The following is a 23532-nucleotide window of genomic DNA, read 5'->3' as shown; positions in this document are numbered from 1 at the left end:
GTTATGGTAGATTATGTCGTGGTAAAGACGTCCTTTCTCCATCGATTTCGTTCACAGACATTCGCTTTCATTTTCTCTCATTCCTCTTCTTTCTCTTCACGCATAAGTACATCGACAACTTCCGTCTTCCGGTGAAGATATTGCGTTCGTGTATTTATAAACGCAGAAATGCATGTTTTCCTAACTAGAATCAGGTCGATCTTACTGTGTGGTTTGGGATAGTGTGCATTTTTTATACTGTTGCAAGTTGTTGGGTTTCTAAACGTGAATCCAAAGTTCACTGCCTGTTGACTATATTTACTACATATATAAGTTCCGTATTTAGTAAGAGCTTCCGGACGAGTCCGATTCATGATTTACTGAGAGCGGGCGTTGAGGAAACGCATTCAAAATTTCGTAAGTGCTATCATCTTGACTTGATCACCGGGAGGACCAGGGGACGCGCATACCGTAGGTCGTAAATCGATTGCCTTGTACGCAGCTCACCTGGGTTCAATTTCCATTTGTCTTATCGGGAAAGGGTCGAGAGTTTGTATGTTATTGTGCGCGTTTTTTTGTATGTCAAGTATGCTAGTAAGTTTGTAATTTCGCGTGTTTTAAAGCGTTTTCTATAGCCGTGTGGTCGTTTGCATATTCACGTGCGCTATTAAGTGATACCGGGAACGAAACGGTGAAGGAAGAAACATCGTTTTAATTATACATTCATTCAGTAATGGTTAGATGGATAGTAGGACTAAAAATAAAAAATACCGAATGCACTCTATCAGCCTCCGCGATGCACCACTGGCGAGGCGTATTGCAATCAACATCTTCAAGCAACTTTCTGTTAGAGGTCAATATGAAAAGCTACTATTGCATTCAATAGAATATAAATGGCTATTTTCCTACTTGACACTTTAAACGGATATTCAAGATTAAACTAGTATTAAGTATTTATAGTTGATACATTTTATTCAAACTATTACGTGATATATTGCTCGAAAATGTTAGTAATACCATCAATTTGTTCAACCTAGGGGCGAGAAGAAAAACAAAAAACTCATTGCCATATTGTTGAAAAAAATTCCATCTTGAATATCAAAATTTTTACTAGTTCACTAGCGCCTCATTATTACAAACTTCTTCCTAAATCATCAAATTTTTGGTGTATATTACAATCTTCATGTATTGAAAGATTGTACGCTCAATAGCGTCGCATAATAAAAGTATCCCAAACTACTTAACTACTAAAGATCTTGACATCTCGAACAACTTAGCTGAGAACATCATCCTTCCAAATTGTCATAATTCGGGGATATTAGAATAAACAAAATGTATGCTCACTAGCGCAGCCTAACGGGTTATGTCCAATTTAATCATAACATTACATATCAAACAGCCCTTGTCGTCCTCAGAATCTTTACAGAAAACATCATTTTCTTAAATTATTAAACTTTCGAGATAAAACATCACCTATATTGGAAGTTGTAATCTCCTTAGCGCCGCCTAGTGGCTGAATTTTGAAATTATCTATTCGCCTTCGGGCAGCACTCGACCCACTGATGAATATTGCTGGAGACACCACTCTTCTAAATTATCACGATCTCGAGATACAGAATATCCCTAAATTTTAAAAATAGTATATGCTCACTAGCTCCTCTAGAACTTTGCCGAAAACACCATCTTTCTAAGTTATTAGACTTTTGATATGTATCATATTCTATAATGTACCATAAACTGGTACGCTCACTAGCGCCACATAGTGAGAGTATCCCAAATTAATCTGTCACCATCTCGTAGTCTTTGATCTCTCTACTAACTTTACTAAACACAGTACCCCTCTAAATAATCTCTTTATTGAGATAAAGGATGATTTTAACATTAGTTGAACATTTGCATTCGCTCTAGCGCCGCCTAGTGGGACAATTTCGAGTTATAATTTCCACCATCCAGAAACTGGCTTTCTGGACAAATCTTCCTGAGACATATTCTTTCAAAATAATCAGTGTTTTGTTATACTTTATGTTAAACCCATTCAATGGTAGTAATATTCACGAGAGGTTCGATTTATGTACTCTCCTTTAAAGCATGCCTGGCGGCACAGTTCTCAACCAATTACTCTAACTTGTAGGTCTAACTAAATTCAACAATTTTACCAAAGAAAGTATGGCGCTAAATGTTAACACACACGAAATATTCGGCCCCAATTAGTCGAAATCTCATAAGCTATGCGATTCCTGCAACGCGGATTCCTTTTTCAAGCCATCAGTTATTTGCGTAGTAGAAGACCCGACTGTACGATTTTTTCAATTTTTTTACAATGGAGAATGCATTTACGCACTGACCCAGTACACGTGCTTAGTAGTTGCCAAGGTACCACACGGCTCGACCAGGACTAAACTACCTAACGGGTAATACTGACTAAACTCCACTGGGGGGATGGCAGTACTTAATGTACTCACTCACTCTTGCTCACGCACGCACACATCCAATATGAGGCTTACTTGGGTCTTCACTCTGTCACACCCTGACGCTCGCTCTGACACTCAATGTGAGGCTTACTTAGGTGATCACCCCTGCCACACCATGTGAGGCCTACTTGTGTGCTCACCTTTTACATACCATGTGAGTCTGACTTGTGTGCTCACCTCTAGCATACCATGTGAGACTGACTTGGACGCTCACCCTACACTCCTCTGCCCCGCCTCGAGGTATCAATAGCGATAGGTACCAACATTCTACGCTACGACCTTCCCATCTCGACATGGGCAGTCCATACATACGTCTATTCACTCATTCTTCTGCTATGCTTCGGTGTGACTACCGCGGTTGCCACCCGCTGCGCCACACTTTCCTCAGCATGAGCAGACCATTCACTCACTTCTCCGTACTCAGCCCTTTCCGCTCTAACTAACCAATCACATGCTTGTCGTCTGCTGCTCGGCGCGCCAGATTCTCTGTAACCTGCAGGCAATCTGAGTCGATGCAGTCGAGACTGCGTTCCATTTCTCCACCGCTTGACACATCCTCTGGATAAGGATATCAGGGGTTGTGTCCTGGCCGCAGACGTCTAGCATTGCTCTTCTTTCGACGTCGAAATGAGGACATACGTACAGTATGTGTTCGGTTGTTTTGTCTACACCTGGGCAGTCAGGGCAGACGAGGACCTCCGCGTGCCCGAACCTGTGGAGGTACTGTCGGAAGCAGCCATGGCCTGACAGGAATTGTGTCAGATGGAAGTGAACTTCCCCATGGAGTCTGCCCACCCAGCTCGATATGTTAGGTATCAGCCGGTGGGTCCACCTACCTTTCGAGGAGTTATCCCACTCACGCTGCCATTTAGCGACCGAAGCCACCCCGGTGCGCTCACGTACTCCTCTAGTGCCGCGTAGCTCGAAACACATGTCGTCTTCCCGGATGACCAGCCCGATTGGAATCATGCTCGCTATCACGCAGGATGCATCGTGTAATACCGTGCGGTAGGCAGATATCACTCTGAGACACATCAAGCGATAGGTGCTCTCCAGTTTCCGAAGGTAACTGGTTACCCCAGTGCTCTCGCCCAGGACGGGCGCCGTACCTGAGGATAGATATGGCAACGCCTGCCAGTAGCCTACGTCTCCTGGCGCACACCTTAGAGCTGTTGGACATCATCCTTGATAATGCCGCAACAGCCGTCGAAGCCCTCTTGCAAGCATAGTCGACATGGCTGCCGAAGGTCAGCTTATCATCTATTATGGCCCCAAGAATCTTCAGACTCCGCTTTGAAGTGATCACGACTTCTCCCACTTGAATAACTGCATGTTGTACCGACTTGCGGTTGTTGACGATAAGCACCTCCGTCTTATGTTGAGTGAGCTCCAGGCCTCTCGCGCTCATCCATTCCGCCACAGTGCTGATCGCGTGTGCTGCAGTCAGTTCTACCTCGGGAATTGACTCCCCGTAGACTTCCAAGGTTACATCATCGGCGAAGCCGAAGATCTTGACACCAGGAGGGAACTTTAGTCTCAGAACCCCGTCATACATAAAGTTCCATAATATCGGGTCCAGAATCGAGCCTTGCGGGACTCCTGCGGTAATAGGAACGCTTCTCTGACTGGCATCGGTCTCGTATAGTAGTACACGGTTTTGGAAGTAGCTTTCCAAGATCCGGTACAGACCCACGGGCAAGCTAAGCCGGCGTAACGAGAGCGCGATGGCATCCCAGCTTGCGCTGTTGAGTGCGTTTTTCACATCAAGTGTCACTAACGCACAGTATCGCATACCTCGCCTTTTCCGTTGGATCGCTATCTCGGCGGTCTTTATCATTGAGTTGATAGCGTCCACCGTGGACTTGCCTTGTGCCAGGAGGGAACTTTAGTCTCAGAACCCCGTCATACATAAAGTTCCATAATATCGGGTCCAGAATCGAGCCTTGCGGGACTCCTGCGGTAATAGGAACGCTTCTCTGACTGGCATCGGTCTCGTATAGTAGTACACGGTTTTGGAAGTAGCTTTCCAAGATCCGGTACAGACCCACGGGCAAGCTAAGCCGGCGTAACGAGAGCGCGATGGCATCCCAGCTTGCGCTGTTGAGTGCGTTTTTCACATCAAGTGTCACTAACGCACAGTATCGCATACCTCGCCTTTTCCGTTGGATCGCTATCTCGGCGGTCTTTATCATTGAGTTGATAGTGTCCACCGTGGACTTGCCTTTTCGAAAAACAAACTGATTACTTTACATGCCGTCCGTGCCATCTGAGTACGGGGTTAGCCTGTTGAGGATGATCCTCTCAAGCAGTTTGTTTGTCGTGTCGATCAGGTAAATTGGTCTGTACGCCGATGGGTCGCCCGGCATTCGGCAACAGTACCAACTTCTGCCTTTTCCATCTATCGGGAAAGCGGCACTCGTCAAGGTATCTCTGCATAGCTAGCCTGAACATGTTCGGGTTCGCTACGATTGCTGCCTTGAGAGCGCTGTTTGGAACTCCATCAGGCCCTGGAGCTTTGTTCGTTCCTAGGGAATTAGCCACTGCGAGTTACTCTTCATTCGTCACCGAAGCCACCATTTCGGCCGCACCCACAATGCCTTGCGGCGCAGGAGGCCAGGGACTTGTGGCTCGAGACGGGAAGAGTACTTCGATAACCCTCGCCAACCGGTCCGGTGACCGTTCGGGGGGTGAAGAGCCCCCTTTGGTCTTGGCCACCACGATCCTGTAGGCGTCACCCCACGGATTCGCGTTGGTCAAATTGTTCTCCTTTGCAACAATATTGTTGGCTTGCTAAGCCAAACCATGTGTGGATTTTATTAATTCTCACCAACTTAATCAAAACTACTTTTCTTGCGGGACATCACGCAGGAGTATGGCCTATGGGTTTGCTGAGAAATACAAATAGTGTTTGCGATTTTTGAAGTTAGCGTTAGTCCTGTCACTAAGTTAGTGTTGGATTCTGATGAGACGAAGTCGAAACGCAAATTTCATAACTAACATGAAGAATATGTCAACCGAGCCAATAAATATTTATTCCTGAAGTCGAGCGTTTCAATAATGTTGACTTTATTCTTAGTGTACTGTTTTCATAGATATTGCTGACGACATCGGGTTATACAATATCTTCTAACGATTCTGCTGCAAAACGTGCTAGTAATAAGCTATTCTCACTCCATAGTGAAAAGATAATATCGTATCTAGAGCGAAAAACTTTTATCACTTCTATCAACTTTTACTGTTTACAGATTATTCTTCATTATAATATTATATTCTTTCCATTGCAGGGCGACATAACGCAGCAGGAAAAGCGTGCCGTCTTCCTAACTGTGCACGACTTGGGGTGCAATCGTAACTATCGCTTGTTTATCTATCCACCTACCGGAATCGGTAACACTACCTTTTTACCTTCTAGATACCTCGTTCCAGGAGTTTGTGAACAGTGCGTGTATGATCGAAATCAAAGAGCGATCGTGTTTCATACACATCGATGTTCCTGGGCATGCCGAAAATGCTCCAAACCTACCGGAAAAGTATGTAGCCAGATGATCGAGCTGAGTATTTGTTTCGTGGTGAAATAACCGACGTTGATTTGCTTTCAGTTTCCAGTTCCCATCGCTGCAGCTGCTGGGCGAAGAATTGGTAACCGTTTTGGACTTTCTGCACGTCAAATACGTGATTGGTCTAGGAGAGGGCGCTGGTGCAAATGTTCTGGCCCGATTCGGTATCGCCCATCCATCACGCAGTCTTGGTCTAATTCTGATCAATGTCACCGGTTCGGCGGCATCCGTTCTGGATGCTTTCAAGACCAAATTTATCAGTTGGAAGGAAGACGCCCTCAGCCAGTCGGCTGAGGATTTCTTGTTGTATCATAAATTTGGCTATGTAAGTACTTACCGGAGATTCACTTCAACCACAGTATTTATTAAACTGGTTATGTTCAGTCACGTGTTTAGACGGAAAACCGTTGTCACTGCCCCCATCCTTGACACAAAAATTACATTGGCTTTCGTCGGGTAGAATTCCTACTGTTACCATCTATATTATGCATAACTTTCTAAGTGTTCTTTCTCTTTCCTAATGTTCTATATTCAATTGGCATTTTAGTGTTCAAAATTTTTATGTTTCATAAACTGTTTGACTTGTTGATTTTTTAACTTACGAACAAATCAAGATTGAACTAAAATCTAGAAATCTATGCGCTATCAAAATTTTAATAGATCAGTTCCTCACATATTTCCTCTAACTCTCCCACACCAATTTACAACCTAATCCCTTTATTTTAAGGTGATTTTCTAAAATTCTCTATTAATCTTCATAAGCCTTCAGTTTCAGTGGCTTGTGAAATTGTTAGTATTTTCATGTTCAACTAAAATTAATTAGGGTTCTACCTTATGAATAATACACAATCGTAGTGTTTTTTGTCAACAAAATTAGAAATGTGTTTATGTAAACGTTAACGCGAAGCTGACAATTAAAATTGTTTCCAACAGACTAGAAATACACTTGGCACTCCTCATCCTAATAGGAATGTTTATTTTCTCGATCATTCAATCTTACCAGCCACTGAAGAAGCAAAAATATCCCTTCCCATATATCCTATTCACGGACAAACGTCCCTTGTTTTGAAATATATCTACTTTTGTTTTTCCATGCCACCATCCATTACCGTGATAATGTATGTCGATCACTTGGGATGTCTACCGAATCGAACGAACACCACGACCACCTTGAAACGGATAAATACATATATACCCAAACATAAAACGGCTCGCGGATTACCGCGTAAACTTCCACGAACTGTGGCTAAAAATAATACCGGTTTGCTGAAAATAAATAACGGAACAATATCACATCGGCGCATTTGCTGAAACTGAATAAAATATTGCTAATTTATAAAAAAAATACTACAACAACAATGACAAACAAAACCGGCCGCGACGCCCCCACCGTAAATCTCTCGGGGAGCAGATTTTCTCCGAGGTATATTTGCATAGCGTATAACCATAGCGAATTTTCTTATATAGTAGCTAGAGCTTTTCATTTTCGTTTATCGTTCGTTGTGCTTGCAATTTGTTTCTTTTGGTTGAACCGGTTTTTTTTCCTTTTATCTATCTCAATGTACAAGCTTGATTGTTTGCTATTATAGCTACTCCCACCGCTGCTGATGATGACATTCACTCCTTCTCCGATATGGAAATCGGTTGCTAGAAGGAATCTAGTTCTACATTTACGCTTACTAGGTACCTACTAGTTCCTGTTTCACTTTAATGCATGCGCTACAAGACCCGGTCCAATTGAATCCCAACCCCACTCGCCATAAGCGGAATGTTTGTACTGTACCTATTGCGAGAACCAGCTTCAACTTCAACCACCCCCCCGAAGGCGAAGTCATCTACGCCCACTCAACACAGTCAGTCACCTGATGCTGCTCAGCTGTCCTATTCTGCTTAGAAGACAGGTCCTCGTTTCGCTGCAGGTTAAGAGCTGTTAAGAGCTTGAAACAGTAGGAAAAAAGGTGATTTGGTTAAAAATGCACACCGACGTGCAATGTCAATTTGCCGCCCATGCCGAGAGTGTTGGTCTCCATTTGGAAATATATTCAAGCACTGATTGTAGGCATTAGTTTTGTATTTATATCGAGGTCTTGACCTAACAACACATTTCAACGCCGCTGCGTAAAAAGATATTTGCCTATTGAATCAAAATACCACGTCAGAAATCAGTCAGAGTGCTTAGAGCAATGGTTCTCAACCTTTAGTCCGCGAACCCCTAGGCTTGAGCTTGTGCGACCACCCCTGGCTGCTACTCCGTTATCGATCTGGACTAGCTGAAGTTGCACAGGGGATCAGTAGATAATTATGCTTGGGAATAGTGAAACGTCTTTCAATGTGCAACTCCTGGTAATCCTAAAGTGCTTTATCGATCAATACCGGCGCCGGCCAGACCCGAGCGTAGATCGCGGAAGGAAAAGGAAGGAATGTTAGTCCGATATTTGCTTTTGCTAGAGGACATATATACTACTGCGCACTCCACAAATATCACGGGAGGAGGAGATATTTGTTAGTGAGTATAGAAGTTGGATTTTACATCTTCTTTACCGACGCCAGAGAGGTGACTCCACTATCTGGACTAGAGATATCGATCCATCAACTCTTGGGCCGGGGCTTTACTTCCCTTCCGAAGGAAGACGTGACCACAGATTTTTTCACCTCAGAAAAATCTCAACGACCTCGGTTGGGATTGAACCCAGACCAAGTGGAATGAGTGGCGGTCACGCTTACCACTCAACCACCGGCGCCGTAATCAACTGTAGTCCGCGAATCCATAGGAGGCCGTGAAGAAGTTGCTGGGGGTGCGCGCAGAATATCTTTTACAGATTAATTATGAAATTTCAAGGTTTTTCTTTGTAAGACTGAAAAGAAAATTTTTACAGCATACAAAATCGATGTTAAACCGTAGGGGTCCGCCGAATCGCAGTGATTTTGAAAAGTTGAGAACCGTTGGTTTAGAGGATTAATGTAAGTTTTATCTTGGTTTTATACGATTATGAGTCGGCTTCTACACAGTTACTTGACAAATATTCTATATGAGCGAAAATTTCAACATGTACTGAATATTCAAAGTTATTTAAAACGCACTTAACCGATGTGTCTAACAGGGTAACCAGGTATCTTTTCAAATTTCAATCCAATATTCTGTCCATATCTGGAAACTGACACTTACGTCGTTTTAGCTTGAAGCGAAATTGAGTCAGGTTCTAACCCCAGCTGCTGTCACAATTTACAAACTGACAGCGGTTGGGGTTATAACCTGACTTAGTTTTGGGGTCAAGCAAAAACGCCATCAGTGACATCAATTGCGTATCCAGAAATTTCGATAGGGTTAAGGATTGTGGTGTAAATTGTGTTTTTTCAAAAACGCGTAATTTTAATGCGCTTAATAATTTTTATTACTGTTTATTTTTTATGTTGTGTGCAATAGTGTTACATATTAAGAGCCATAGTGCTTACAATCGCAAGTCAGTCCCATGTAAATAGGAAATCTTATAAAATATGGGACTGACTTGCGATTATGGGCAGCATAGTACCCAAGGAAGAGTCAGTTGCTAATACAACATAAAAAATGACTCACTCTTAGTATTTGATAAAAAAGGAAAAAAATATTGTTAACGAAAACCTGGTAGTTTTTTTTTCAATTTGTTTATTTGATAAGGCACGTATGCGTTAGCTTAAAGGTGCCATTTTTTCATTGTTTTACATTTTGAATTTCTTAAAACTAGGGGGTTACACATTTCAATATTATTTTGTTTTATATAATGAAACTAAAAAAAAAAACTTTATAGCTAACTTATACATATAAAAGAGGGTATAATATAATATTCGTAAGATTTGGGGGACGGGTCATTTTGTGTGTTCTTTGTATAGTAATTCACTTTATGATTTTTAGAAGGGAGATTGTAGGAGAAATTAATTATTAACTAAGCGGAACATTTTACAAGCTTATTAACTAGAAATAACTAGAAAGAGTGGTTCAAGATTAAGGGGAATTAATTAGGGCTATTTTAAAGTAGTGGTACTGTTGTGCATTTCTTAACGAGATTGATATATTGATCAACTAAAACTAGAAGATAGGGGGGCACATAAGTTTTGGGAAGATATTCAAGGGGAGAAGGGGTGAAGTCATACATCTGTGTATCAGGGACATGGGAGAGAGAGTGGACAAGGTTGAACGGGGGGGGGGGATATAAACTTTCAGTTTCCGGCATCAGGAATCAACGGCCAGGATTACAGATTCGAACGGATGTATCGAGTATTGGGACGCAGGGGGGTTTTCCTCAAGCCGGCAGGGGTTCCTCCAGACGATTTCGTAGTACGGCTCAGATACGGATCGGAAACACACCGCGTTGCGCGTATGATATTGTACTATAGATCTCGTGTTGTTGGTTCATTCGACAGATGTTTTGTCTCGTCTTGGAGTCGTATCAAACCATCGTTGGGGTACGGTAGGCGGAAGAGGGCACTTCTGGGAATAATAAGAGAAAAGATAGGGGCATTTAAATTTGGATATTGATGGTTTTGAGGAACGTGTATATAAGGGACATGTAGAGAATATCGCGGCTTGCTAGTACATCTCGAACCGGGACATTAGGTGATCTTCCTCGGGCCCGAAGGGAATCGAATAGTTGAGATCTGGCAGAACAGTACTCGGCGCATGCCCAGACAACATGTTCGATTTCGTGATAACCGTTGCCACAAGCGCAGATACCGCTATCCACGAGCCCAATACGCCGGAGATGTGCGTCCAGCGTGTAGTGATTGAACATGAGCCGAGACATCACGCGAATGAAATCCCGACCCACATCCATCCCTCTGAACCAAGGTTTCGTCGATACCTTAGGGATTATCGAATGTAGCCACCTTCCCAGTTCACCATTGCTCCATGAAGTTTGCCAACTTTCGAGGGTTCTCTGATGAGTGATACTGAAAAATTCGCTGAAGCTAATTGGTCTTTCATATATGTCACCTCGTAAAGCGCCCGCCTTAGCTAAAGAGTCCGCTTCTTCATTACCTGGAATGGAGCAATGCGAGGGAACCCAAACTAAGGTAATCTTGTACGATCTTACAGACAAAGCACGCAGGCGGTCCCAGATTTTCCCCAGAAAATATGGAATGTGCTTTCTAGGTTTCATTGAACGGAGAGCCTCGATTGAGCTGAGGCTATCCGAGACAATAAAGTAATGATCGGTGGGCAAAGTATCAATGATCCCAAGGGTATACTGATTGGCAGCAAGTTCTGCGACGTAAACTGAAGCAGGATCATTGAGATTGAATGAGGCGGTGAGGTTTTGATTGAATATACCGAAGCGAGTGGAGCCGTCGAGGCTCGACCCGTCGGTGTAAAACATCTTGTTGCAGTCGACTTCTCGAAATTTACTATGAAAGATGCTTGGGATCACTTGCGGACGTATGTGATCCGGGATTCCACGAATCTCGTCTTTCATGGATGTGTCGAAGAATACAGTTGAATCAGAAGCATGAAAGAGATTGACACGGTTGGGATAGTATGAAGAAGGATTGATATTCTGTGCCATGTAATCGAAGTACAAGGACATAAATCGGGTTTGAGAATTGAGCTCGACAAGCCTTTCGAAATTTGCAATTACTAACGGGTTCAAGATATCGCATCGGATGAGCAATCGATATGAGAGTTCCCAAAATCGATTTTTCAGCGGAAGGACGCCCGCCAGCACTTCTAAACTCATCGTATGTGTCGAGTGCATGCAACCCAAAGCAATACGCAAACAACAATATTGGATTCGCTCTAGTTTGATGAAATGTTTGTTCGCAGCGGAGCGGAAACAGAAACTCCCGTACTCCATCACCGACAATATTGTTGTTTGGTACAGCCTGATCAGGTCTCCTGGGTGGGCACCCCACCATGTTCCGATTATTGTACGGAGAAAGTTGATCCTTTGCTGGCACTTCTGATTCAGATACCTAATGTGACATCCCCAGGTTCCTTTAGAGTCGAACCAGACCCCAAGATATTTGAAAGTTGAAACCTGAGCAAATAGTTTGACCCATTAATTGAAGCTGTAGTTGCGCTGGTTCACGCTTCCTTGAAAATACGACTAGCTCAGTTTTCTCCGTGGAGAACTCGATACCTAGCTGGAGGGCCCAAGCAGACAAATTGTCCAAGGTATCTTGCAATGGTCCTTGCAGATCGACGGCTTTGGGACCTGTAATAGAGACCACACCGTCATCTGCAAGTTGCCTTAGCGTGCAGGAATTGACAAGACATTCGTCAATGTCATTCACGTAAAAGTTATAGAGAAGGGGGCTTAGACATGAGCCCTGGGGAAGACCCATGTAGCTAATTCGTGATGTCGATAAATCACCATGCGAAAAATGCATATGTTTTTCAGACAGCAAGTTTAGCAAAAAGTTGTTTAGAGTCGGTGAAAGACCATGCTGGTGCAGCTTCTCAGAAAGAATTTTGATAGAAACTGAATCAAAAGCCTTCTTTATATCTAGGAAAACTGATGCCATCTGCTCTTTGCTAGCATAAGCCATTTGAATTTCTGTTGAAAGCAACGCAAGACAATCGTTCGTCCCTTTGCCTTTGCGGAAACCAAATTGTGTATCTGACAGTAAGCCATTTGCTTCAACCCAATTATCGAGGCGAAACAAGATCATTTTCTCGAACAACTTTCGGATACAGGACAGCATCGCAATCGGTCGATACGAGTTGTGGTCGGAGGCTGGTTTTCCTGGTTTTTGAATGGCGATGACCTTCACTTGCCTCCAGTCATGAGGGACAATATTACCCTCAAGAAACTTATTAAATAAATTCAACAAGCGTCTCTTGGCAGAGTCTGGCAGATTCTTTAACAAGTTAAATTTGATTCTGTCTGGCCCTGGGGCTTTATTGTTACATGATAAGAGAGCAAGTGAGAACTCCACCATCGAAAACGGTGTTTCGTTCGCGTTATTGTGAGGGGACGCGGCGCGGTAGATCTTCTGTGCCGGGGCGGAATCCGGACAAACCTTCTTGGCAAAATCGAATATCCAACGGTTTGAATATTCCACACTCTCATTGGTACTGTTTCGGTTTCGTAAGCGCCGGGCCGTACTCCAAAGAGTGCTCATCGATGTTTCTCTCGTTAGTCCGTCGACGAACCGGCGCCAGTAGCTACGTTTTTTGGCTTTTATCAAACTCTTCATGCGCGTTTCCACCATCGCGTACTGTCGGTAGCTAGCTGGCAGCCCGTCGTCCCGGAAGGTCTTATACGCAGCGGCCTTCTCCGCGTACACGTCTGAGCACTCTTTGTCCCACCATGGATTGGCAGGACGCCCGCGTGAGTTCGCGTCTGGTACGCGTTTAGTCTGAGCTTGAATCGCGGTATCGAGAATCAAGCCAGCCAGGAACCCGTACTCTTCCTCCTCTTCCTCTGCTCTTGAGTGCACTCGATTTTGTCGGATATCGCGGACGCGTAGCTCTTCCAATCAATATTTCGTGTGAGGTTATACGAAACATTGATTGTATTCGGTGGCCCTGAACCGTTAGCAATATTAATTACGATTGGCAGATGGTCGCTGCCGTGGGGATCAGAGACTACCTTCCACATGCAATCTAACCGCAGCGATGTCGAGCTGAGGGACAGATCTAAGGCGCTCGGTCGCGCTGGAGGGGCTGGAATCCGTGTCATTTCACCCGTATTCAAAATAGTCATATTGAAGTTGTCGCAAAGCTCATGGAGTAGGGTAGATCGATTATCGTCATGAAGGCAACCCCATGCCGTGCCGTGGGAGTTGAAGTCACCTAAAACTAGCCTCGGTGCGGGGAGGAGTTCCGCAATATCGCAAAGCCGTCGGTGGCTAACTAAGGCTCTAGGGGGGATGTAGGTGGAAGCAATGCAAAGGTCTTTGCCTTTTATTCTGGTTTGGCAAGCGACAACTTCAATGCCTGGTGTCGAGGGGAGGTCGATCCGATTGAAAGAATAGCACTTTTTGATCCCCAAAAGTACTCCTCCGTAAGAGTCTTCTCGATCCAAGCGAATAATATTAAAATCGTGGAAGTGTAGGGTTATTACTGAAGTGAGCCATGTCTCGCATAGGGCAAATGCATCGCATTTCAAATTATTTAGTAAGATTTTAAACGAATCGAGTTTCGGGATAATGCTTCTGCAATTCCACTGTAGAACAGTGATTAAATCCTTGACCTCGTTCGATGAATTAGCCATCGAAGGATACAATCGCTGAAAGAAGGGGCCATTTCGCAGTAAACTGCATCAAAAATGTTTTTACTGCGGGGAGAAAGCTTATCAAGATACTTTTAAGGGGGTCAGAAATGTTTAACGCTGCAAGAATACGGTCCACAATGTCAGAGAAATTTATTAAGCCAGCACTGTTTTCTTTCTCTGGCTGAGATATGGGAACACTTGGGGTTTTTGATGTTCCTGGAAGTGCTGGGAACTCCTTTTCTGAGCTCAGGTTACTGAGACCGGGAGCGACTTGCTTCGGTTTTGCACCAGTACTTCCTTGAGTAGTTATTTTAGGGGGACCATGAAGAGACACCTTCTGGCCTTTACGACGAAGCTTGGAAGAAGAAATGTTCTTCCTTTTTCTACTACTTCTAGGCACAGCAGAAGATGTTCCCTCCTGGGGTTCATCACAGTCGCCTTCGTCAGTAGACAAGTTGGTAAAGATGTTCGTAGAGACAGGTGGCGTAGCTATCTTAAGCATTTCTGCAAAAGATCGCTTAGAGCGTCCCTGAAGGGAACGCTTAAGATTTTCCTCGCGCTGTTTGTACGCGGGACATGAAGGGAGATCATGTAGGTTTCCCCCACAGTAGAGACACTTTTCGACATCTCTACCACAGGAATCATCCGCATGATTCCCACCGCATTTCCCACAGCGGGCTTTATTGCTACAATGGGAGGCTGTGTGTCCCAATTGTTTGCAATTAGTACAGTTCATGACCCGCGGCATAAAGAGGTGAACAGGTAGACGAACCTTGTCAAAGAGGAGGTGATTGGGCAGGGCAGAGCCGGCGAAGGTCACCCGATAAGAGTCTGAGTTGACGTATATTTTCTTGCCGTCAGCTGCGACTGATGCTGAATGCAAACGTTTGCATTCCAGTATCTTCACTGGCTTAAGCATGGGGTCTTTGAAACAGCCAGTCCCATATTTTAGCAGGTCCTCGCAATTCAGACTCGAATCGGAAACGACCCCACTGACTTCAACCCTGCTAGCTGGAATATACACCCTGTACTCCTTCGTAAAGGGCTCGTAGCCAGCAATATCGTTTGCCTGAGTTGAACTATTAACCACCACCCGAAGCTTATCAGGGCGAATTTTCGATATTTCTGTCACGGCCGAATACCGATCCGTCAGAACTCGAGAAATCTGCAACAGATTCAAACACTTTTTTTTTGGTCCGAAAGAAGATCGCAAATGGCCCGGTGGCCGAGCTCGGATATACCTTGAGCCGGGGAGCCGATTTTATTTCGACGTCCATCTCACCTTGAGATGAACCGCCGTCAGGGGAAGTCATTTTGCACGGGCCTATTGCCCAGTGCACGTTATTAAGACAACCAAGAAGGGGAAACGAAAACTAATACTTAGCTTGTGTAGGTAACGGTATCCAGACGGCTTACTAGAAGAACACTGCTTCACTTCACTGACCGGCTAACGGTACTCAGAAACAGAAACACAAAAGAAGGGAAAAAAATACTGAAACCTCAACTAGGCGTAGAGTGTGCAAATAACCTTGAACGCGGATTAACACTATTTGTCGCTATAGAGTGTACGGACCGATGACAAAAGACTTCTATCTCGACTGAGTGCTCGATAACGAATGTAAATACGGACATTGTAATGCAGATTATACAAGAAACATTGTTATGTTTTCACCCTCAGTACATTTTGTTAAGGTACGAATGCAACGCCTCCACGAAGGCAAGATAATTTTTTGCGAGATTCAGACAGCACTTATTTTGATGTTACCAGAGGAACGGAGAAATATTAAAATTTACCGCCATTATGAAGCGTGTCAGCTCGAAATAACTGCTGTCTCTCGAATCACCAATATTTTGGTCCAATGCAGGGCATTTGATACAGTGCACAAACATTTCTATTTGATTATTTTCGAGGTTCCTAATTTTTGACCAGCCATTTAAAGTGAGCTGTGCATCTTATACGCATCATTGATGTAATTAAAAAGTCAACTCAAAGCACTTCATTTGGAAATTTTGATTACAATTGGCATCGCAATTTGAAAAGGGAGATTCGATTTCTATTTAAATCTCAAGTGTAGTTTAATTGTTTATTTGTTGTACCGTCACCAACAGACCCCTTGGCCCCAATGGTGGTTACTTAAACTAATTACATTTTAGAATATGCATTATCTTAGTTTTTATCGAACTTCTTGTCAGGTTGAAGTCAACAGCCGTCGCCACACTGTTAAACACACGCTGGAGTCCGGTAACAGCGCTCTGGCGCCCAGAGTTGGTTCTCCTGAACGGGACTCGCAGAAGAGAGTTATTGCGCTGAGCTCGAACGCGATCTTGAAGATCGAGACGTCCGAGGATTGTAGGGCAATCCACCCTGGCAGACAGTAAGTCCGAGACGAACAGGGCTCGAGAGCAGTCCCTCCGAATGCTTAGAGTATCGAGCTGTATTAACTGACAACGGTTTTCGTAACTCGGCAGCTGAAATCTGTTTTGCCAAGGAAGATGTCGGAGTGCAAAGCGTATGAACCGGCGTTGGATGGCCTCGATTCAATCGACGCCCATCTGGTAGTAAGGGTTCCAAACAGCAGAACAATATTCCAGTGTTGAGCGAACCAGCGCGCAATAGAGAGGCTTTAAACAGTATACGCCCTTGAAGTTTTTCGCTTTTCGGACGATGAACCCAAGCTGCCTTGATGCCTTATCCACAATGGATGTGGTTTGAACGTTAGTGCCGAATCCGTGATTACTCCGAAATCCTTGACGTGAGAGAGTCTTGGAATACTCGAGTCGAAGAGATGGTAGTTAAAATGAATCGGATGGCGTTTCCGCATGAACGTAACCATTGAGCATTTACTCGGGTTTAAAACCATTCTGTTTAGATCACACCACGCACTAAAGCTCTCCAATTCACTCTGAAGAAACTCGGCATCGGTTTTATCCCGTATTTGTCCAAAAATGTTCATGTCGTCGGCAAAAGAAAGGCGGGGTCCTTGTAATTTGATGTATGGTGTAGATACAGTCCTTAATGCTGATTTGGAGTTGCCTTCCATCGAGGTACGAACTAAACCAGCGCAGTACTTGTCCATGAATACCGAGTTTGTCCAGCTTCGCTATTGCGATATCATGATTGTTTTTGTCGAAGGCCGCAGATAAATCCATGTAAATAGCATCGGTTTGCAATCCGTCAGCGAATCCATCGAGTACATTTGTTGTAAACGAGAGCAGGTTTGTCGTTGTCGATCGTTTGGGCATAAAACCGTGTTGGTCTGCAATGTAGTGTTTGCAGTGAAAGAAAAGAGGGTATAAAACAAACAGCTCGAATAGTTTTGATACTGCACTTAAGCACGGGATTCCCCGATAATTGTCAATGTTCGATTTGTTTCCCTTTTTATGAACTGGGAACATGTGCGCTGCTTTCCAGCAGGAAGGGAATGTACCAGTAGTGAGTGATAGCACGAAGACACGCCGAAGTGGTTCAAGAAGCCCGCTGATGCACTTTTTGACAAAAATCGGGGGAATGCCATCGGGGCCCGGTGAACTAGAAGCTTTCAGTTTGGAATTTACTGCAAGAATGGCAGCATTAACGACACAAATTCGGTTGATTGTTCGTCCTAGAGAAGGAGTTAGATTTGCAGCGGCAGCGACTTGTGGTGGGGAAAGGCTCTCGTCGGAAAAAAACGCTTGAAAATTTGTCGGAGAACAATTGGCAAATTTCCTTAGTGTCGGTGCCTAAAACTCCATTTAATGACATACAAGATGGTACCCTGGCTGCTCGTTCACATATTTCCAAAACGACTTGGGCTTGGATTTCAGTTGACGTTCGACGTTTCGCTGGTATCTAAAAAAGGCACATCTGATTTGCTGTTTGTATTCGTGGTTGAGTTGAAAGTAGTGGTTTCGTAATGCAAGTGTCTTATGCCTCGAGAAATTTTGATTGCTTAGACGATTTAAACTGGAGGGTGTTGATTTGTGCTGACTGTTCGATTTGGCACATAACGGTCGATTAGGTAGTTAAGAATATTATAAAACGTCATCGCTGCTTCGTTCACGTCATCATTGTTAAGATTTTCGTCCCAGTTTATATCCAACACCGTGCTAACGATGCTGTCGTAGACGATAGAGCTTGAGACGTCTTCAAAATTCACTCCTAGGTTACCAGCGAGTACAAGATGTAGTGGGGGATGATGGCGCACATGCTGGACTAAAGGTGTCGGAGCGGCGCAGCAATACGGAGCGTAGTCCCAGGTACTTACAAAGCAGAGGTCCAATCTACGTCCATTCTCGTTGATGATATTATTAATTTGCCGAAGAGTTGCGCTACTGTAGTATATACAACTGGCATTGTTTATAAGCGCAGACTTTTCGATAGCCAATCGTAGAAATCCATGACTTGCCTGGCACCACGTCAAGCCAGGTAAGTTGAAGTCGCCCAGTATGACAATATCATCAGACGGGGCAGCGATCGAGGTGATGAAAGAAACGGAGGAAAGATGTACATCGATCAGGCTGTAATCGTCAGGTGGAAAATACACGACACACAGGAAGAGATTGCGATCGGCAAGTTTCTCTGATATCCACACTTGCTCGGAGCTCGCCCACCGCTCATCGTTGATCACTCGGGTTTTTATACCATGGCGAACGACGATGAGTACAACACCACCTGATGTCTTGTGGCTGTTGAGGGCATTGCGATCACATCGGAAGACATCAAATATTGAACCAAACACCTGGCGAGACAGAGTACGGTTGTCGAGCCACGTCTCGGTTAAGGCGATGACGTCATAACAGCAGCCCGTGGTCGCGAGTAAATAGCTGTCCGTTGATGAATTTAAGCCACCAACATTCTGGTAGTAAATCTCGATGTTATTGGATGACGGATCTGGTTCTACAGAGAGTGAATCAACTGCGTCGCGCCCCAGAATGTGACGATCATCGTCGGCGAGAGAAATGGTTGACATCTGGTCACAAGATGTTAGAGCAAAGGGCAAATTACTGGAAGCGAAGAATACATCAGCGCTTGAAGTGTTCGGATCAGATGTATACTTGCCATTTGTGGCGGGTTGGAAGACCCTTTCACCCATCCCACACACAGGACCGGGCCGACTGATGATCGCCGGCTACAATTGCTCGACTGTGGCGGGGGGATTGAGGGTTTCGATAGTGCCAACTGCGGTGCGTGCCAGTATGCGTTGAACTCCGATGGTGCGATGCGGAGAGCAGGAACGGGAGGGTAGTAGCTTACGGCGAGAGTCGGTCGATGAACTAGAAGCGTGAATCGATTCAACCGTTGTATCGTTACAATTTGTATAATACTTGCTGAGAAAGGCGGCTTGGAAGACCCCTCCTCCACCCACACATACAGGACCGGGACGATTGCTGAACGCTGGCTGCAAGGGCTCGACTGTAGCGGGGTGATCGAGAGCTTCCATGGTACCAACTACGTTGCGTCCCAGTATGCGATCAGTATCGACGCTCTTTCACAATGGCCGTGTAGCTTGGTATAGTGGCATTGCCAATCGTTGCGGAGTCCTTTGTAGGGTTGATGGGCCGGGTTGCATTAGCGGAAGACATGCGGCTTCTGAGGGCGGAGGAAAATCAGTGGGTGGGCACCAAATGTTCCGGGTTATCCTCAAATTCACTGAATATGCCTTGCGGCCATGTGTTAGGATGAAGAGCTGCTTCACGGTACTTTGGGTGAACTCCAACTTTGAAGGATATGAAGTTCAGGGTACTGACGTCTGTGCCTTTTTTAACAAGCGGAATAACCTTTAGCTCCTCGTTGTTTAGTCCTTCTTTGGACATTTTTTCGACAGTCTCCTTGCTGGGATGAAAGCGGGAAAGATACAACCAGAGCAACGGAGTGGGAGGTGGAACCGTGAGAATGTTCTGTCATCGACTAGCTTTCGACCGCCGACAAGAATACTGCTCGGATCAGGGCCATCCTCGCGATGATGTTTCTGAGATGGTCGAGAGGTACCGGAATTTGGCCGGACTGGAGTGGCTGTTGAAACCTTTCTGGCGAGGTGCGAAATTTGCTGGTTATTTTTTGAAAACTCTGCCTTTAGTTCAGCACAGACGTTATCCGTTTTCCCAGCGATAGCAGCGATAACACATCCAAGCGAGGAAACGGTGTCGCGAAAGCGAAGAAACGGTGTCGCGAGAGCGAGCAAACTTCATCAGCTTGACACATTGCACATCCAAAACAAATTTGGGGTTTCGGCAAGTTTTTTCAAGAACGGCTTGTTGAGTTGTTTCCCGCACTGCATATGCACATTTTTGCAAAATCCCATGCATTCGATAAAGTCGTCGTCCGATTTGACGGTTTTCGCGCAATGATCGCATGCACTTGTCATAACGCCGATTTTCTACCCGCCCTAGATCCGGCTTTTCGTTTTCGTCTCACTGTGCGCCAAGTTGTAATGTGGGAAATACTTTCCTCTACCCGGGTGCAGGTGGCGAAGTGAGCTCGTGAATTTTTTGTGGGTAATTACGCACAGGTTCGGTTATGTAAACAATCTCGATTTTCACTGGACACCAAAACAAAGTTTACAGGAAACACTTTAAAACTTCACAATACCAAGGGCGCAAACAAAATTTAGAAGCGACTGATACGATAAACGATGATTAAACTGAACAAATCACATCAAATATTAAAAAAATAACTGGAGCGATCAACACAAACAACTAATCGGTGAAAATACACTGAACCAAAAAAGTCTGCCGCATTCGCTGTGTTGCAATTATTGCGTGTTCGCCTTTTAAATAATGATAATAATAAATAGTAAACAGGCAAAATTGATTACTTATGCACTACAATATTTTCTGAATTTTACGAAGATCTTCATAGACACTGCTAGAAAGTTGACATAACTTTTTGCATTTATTACCAATGGCTTTTACTAAAACAAATAATATTCTCCTAGCCGGAAAACGCGTGCACACTGCTATCCTGATCAAAGTTTTTGTATCGTTTTCGTTGTGTTGTATCCAGTTTCAAATCACACAAATTTTCTTAATACATTCAACTAAACTTTCCACACTATCCCGTACATTCTAGCAATTGACAGGAGACAATCCCGACAAGGAGAAGATCGTTGCGGAGTTTCAAAGTCGGCTACACAGTTCGTTGAACAACAAGAATCTGAAGCAATATGTTAAAGCATTTATGAGGTGAGCTAAGTCGGGTTTTTTTTCGAAAAACAAACATGACTTTACAATTTGTTTACAATCTATTTCAGTCGCAAGGACTTACCCTTGAAAAATTGTAAACTTGATTGTTTGTTGATTACTGGCGTCATGAGTCCGTACGCCGGTGTTGTCGAGAAGTTGTACAAGGACCTAAACAAGGAAAAAGTTACCCTGTTGAAAGTGGAGCGGGCGGGCGATGTTCTAGCAGATGCCGTAAGTATCATTATGCAATCGTCGAGTGAGATGAAGTTTCTTCAGTAGTGTGTTTTATTTCATTTTTTAATTTCAGCCCGCCAAGGTGGCTCAATCGATTTTGCTATTCTGTAAGGGCCAAGGTCTGTTAACATCGGTCGCAATGCCCGGCGTTGATCGCAACAGGGCCTTTTCAACCAGCTCCGGTGGCTCAAGTGATGGCACACCCGGGGCCCGGCGATTGTCCCGCGGAATGTCGATGGAAGACTATGATAAACCGAACATTAGACGGCTTAGCGTCACCATCACTGAACAGTTGCCGGAGATTAAAAAGTAAATATCGGCTTGTAATTGTGATGATATTATATGATCATTAAAATTTTATCGAAATGAAAACGAACAGTCAAAAACATGAATATTACAAAGGTGCAGGAAACAGCTACAAACTGCTCTAATATCAATTTTTATAGATGTATGTATTTTTTAAAAGGAGAATAAAATACAACACGTAAATGCAGATCTTATAACCAAGCAACAATTAAAGTTCAAGAAATAAAGCAAAATATTAGTGAAACAACTGTATTCTAAAAGCAAACGAAAAATAATATACTCACATTTGATAACTGTTTTAGGCGCAACAACACGGGAGTTCAATATACATTCAGCGAACTCAGTAGTAATTAACAGAAACTGCTTCTGAAATCTTAATCCCATCACTTACATTTGTTTGGAAGTTGGTTGCGCCTCATGAATACCATCACTCCAAATCGAACATCGTTTTCCAACGCCAAAGTTTTTTAGAAAACAAACATCTGGAACCCGAAACTGATCCCACGATACCTAAACAAACAAACACAAGCAGAAAGTTTATTTGATAAGGATATTTTTCAACTTCAGAGCCTATATACATCTTCTTATACTTCTTATTGATGAGAGATCAAGATCCAAGCGTATTAATATATACCACGTAGAGAGGTTAGAATTAGCCGGTAAAACCGTAAGCAACTACACACGCTTACCAAAACAGCAGCAAGTAAAATTATTTAACTAAAACATTGTTGAAAAGCCAAAGCATATTTAGAGGACCTATTTCTTCATAGTAGCGAATTAGTAGAAAGCATAGCTTCACACGATATAAAATCATAAAGCACAGAAATCGTCGCTTGTAATTGAGAGTTATAGAAAATTTACTAATTATTAGTAGTTTAAAATCAGCTCTGCACACGATAAGAGAGATAACATCAGGTACTATGAGTTGAACAAACCGAAAAAATACATTAAAACTATAAATTGTTGCTACGTTGGCACTCTCGGAAGCGGGGTCTGGCATAAATTAATATTGTTTTATTATTTCATCTGGTCGAACATATTATCGTAAGTTATTTCAAAAAAAAAATAATAATAAACTTATTTAAACCATACTGTAGTGAATGAAAATTGTCGTTTACTCACTACGCTTAGTTATCACAGCCAAATTTGGATACAACGCGCAACACTCAGAATTCTTCGCTAGATGCTTCCGGTGGTGTCGAGTTATCTGGAATGAAAAGAAAAGTTTTAGGGTTAGGATAATGAATTTTTAAATAGAATGTCTTCTTGTGGCATCGGGTTTCTTTCACTCACGTATGTAACAAGCATATGCCCTTTAAAGTGGCTCGACATATGCCATTTCCCAGTATATATCGGGAAAATGTACTTTTGCATATAAAATATTTAAAATAATCCATAAAGAATTGTAAAACGATTCATAAAAAAGTTGTCAATGTTCCATAAAACAAAACTGAAAATCCATAAAACGAGTAGTTCAAATCGCCTGTGAGTAAGCCTAAAACTCTTTATTACTTTAGTATTACTATGAGTTTTAGTCGTCCAAACACGGTGCCGTCTATGTAAGGTCGGCCGAAAACTCGAAATCCCAATTGCGAAACTGTCGGGCAGATGCATATTAGGGTGTCCCAAAATGACATC

General features: G+C 43.6%; 1 protein-coding gene across 5 annotated transcripts in view; it reads left to right on the top strand.

Annotated features, from left to right (window-relative positions):
- LOC131684110 (uncharacterized protein ZK1073.1) overlaps positions 1-23001 on the top strand; it is a 185701-nt gene extending 162700 nt beyond the window's left edge. For 4 of the 5 annotated variants that reach the window (XM_058966679.1, XM_058966675.1, XM_058966676.1 and 1 more), the window contains 7 exons: positions 5735-5798; positions 5863-5980; positions 6050-6332; positions 7419-7430; positions 21242-21354; positions 21423-21585; positions 21662-23001. In XM_058966679.1, the coding sequence (XP_058822662.1) occupies positions 5898-5980; positions 6050-6332; positions 7419-7430; positions 21242-21354; positions 21423-21585; positions 21662-21901 (894 nt within the window). In that variant the 5' untranslated portion in view covers positions 5735-5798; positions 5863-5897 and the 3' untranslated portion in view covers positions 21902-23001. The remainder of the gene's footprint in view (positions 1-5734; positions 5799-5862; positions 5981-6049; positions 6333-7418; positions 7431-21241; positions 21355-21422; positions 21586-21661) is intronic. The other variant, XM_058966677.1, reaches the window with a different exon arrangement.
- Positions 23002-23532: the final 531 nt, after the last annotated feature.

This window comes from Topomyia yanbarensis, chromosome 2 (genome assembly GCF_030247195.1).
Source record: "Topomyia yanbarensis strain Yona2022 chromosome 2, ASM3024719v1, whole genome shotgun sequence".
Classification (NCBI taxonomy): domain Eukaryota; kingdom Metazoa; phylum Arthropoda; class Insecta; order Diptera; family Culicidae; genus Topomyia; species Topomyia yanbarensis.
This window is presented reverse-complemented; position numbering and strand designations above follow the sequence as displayed.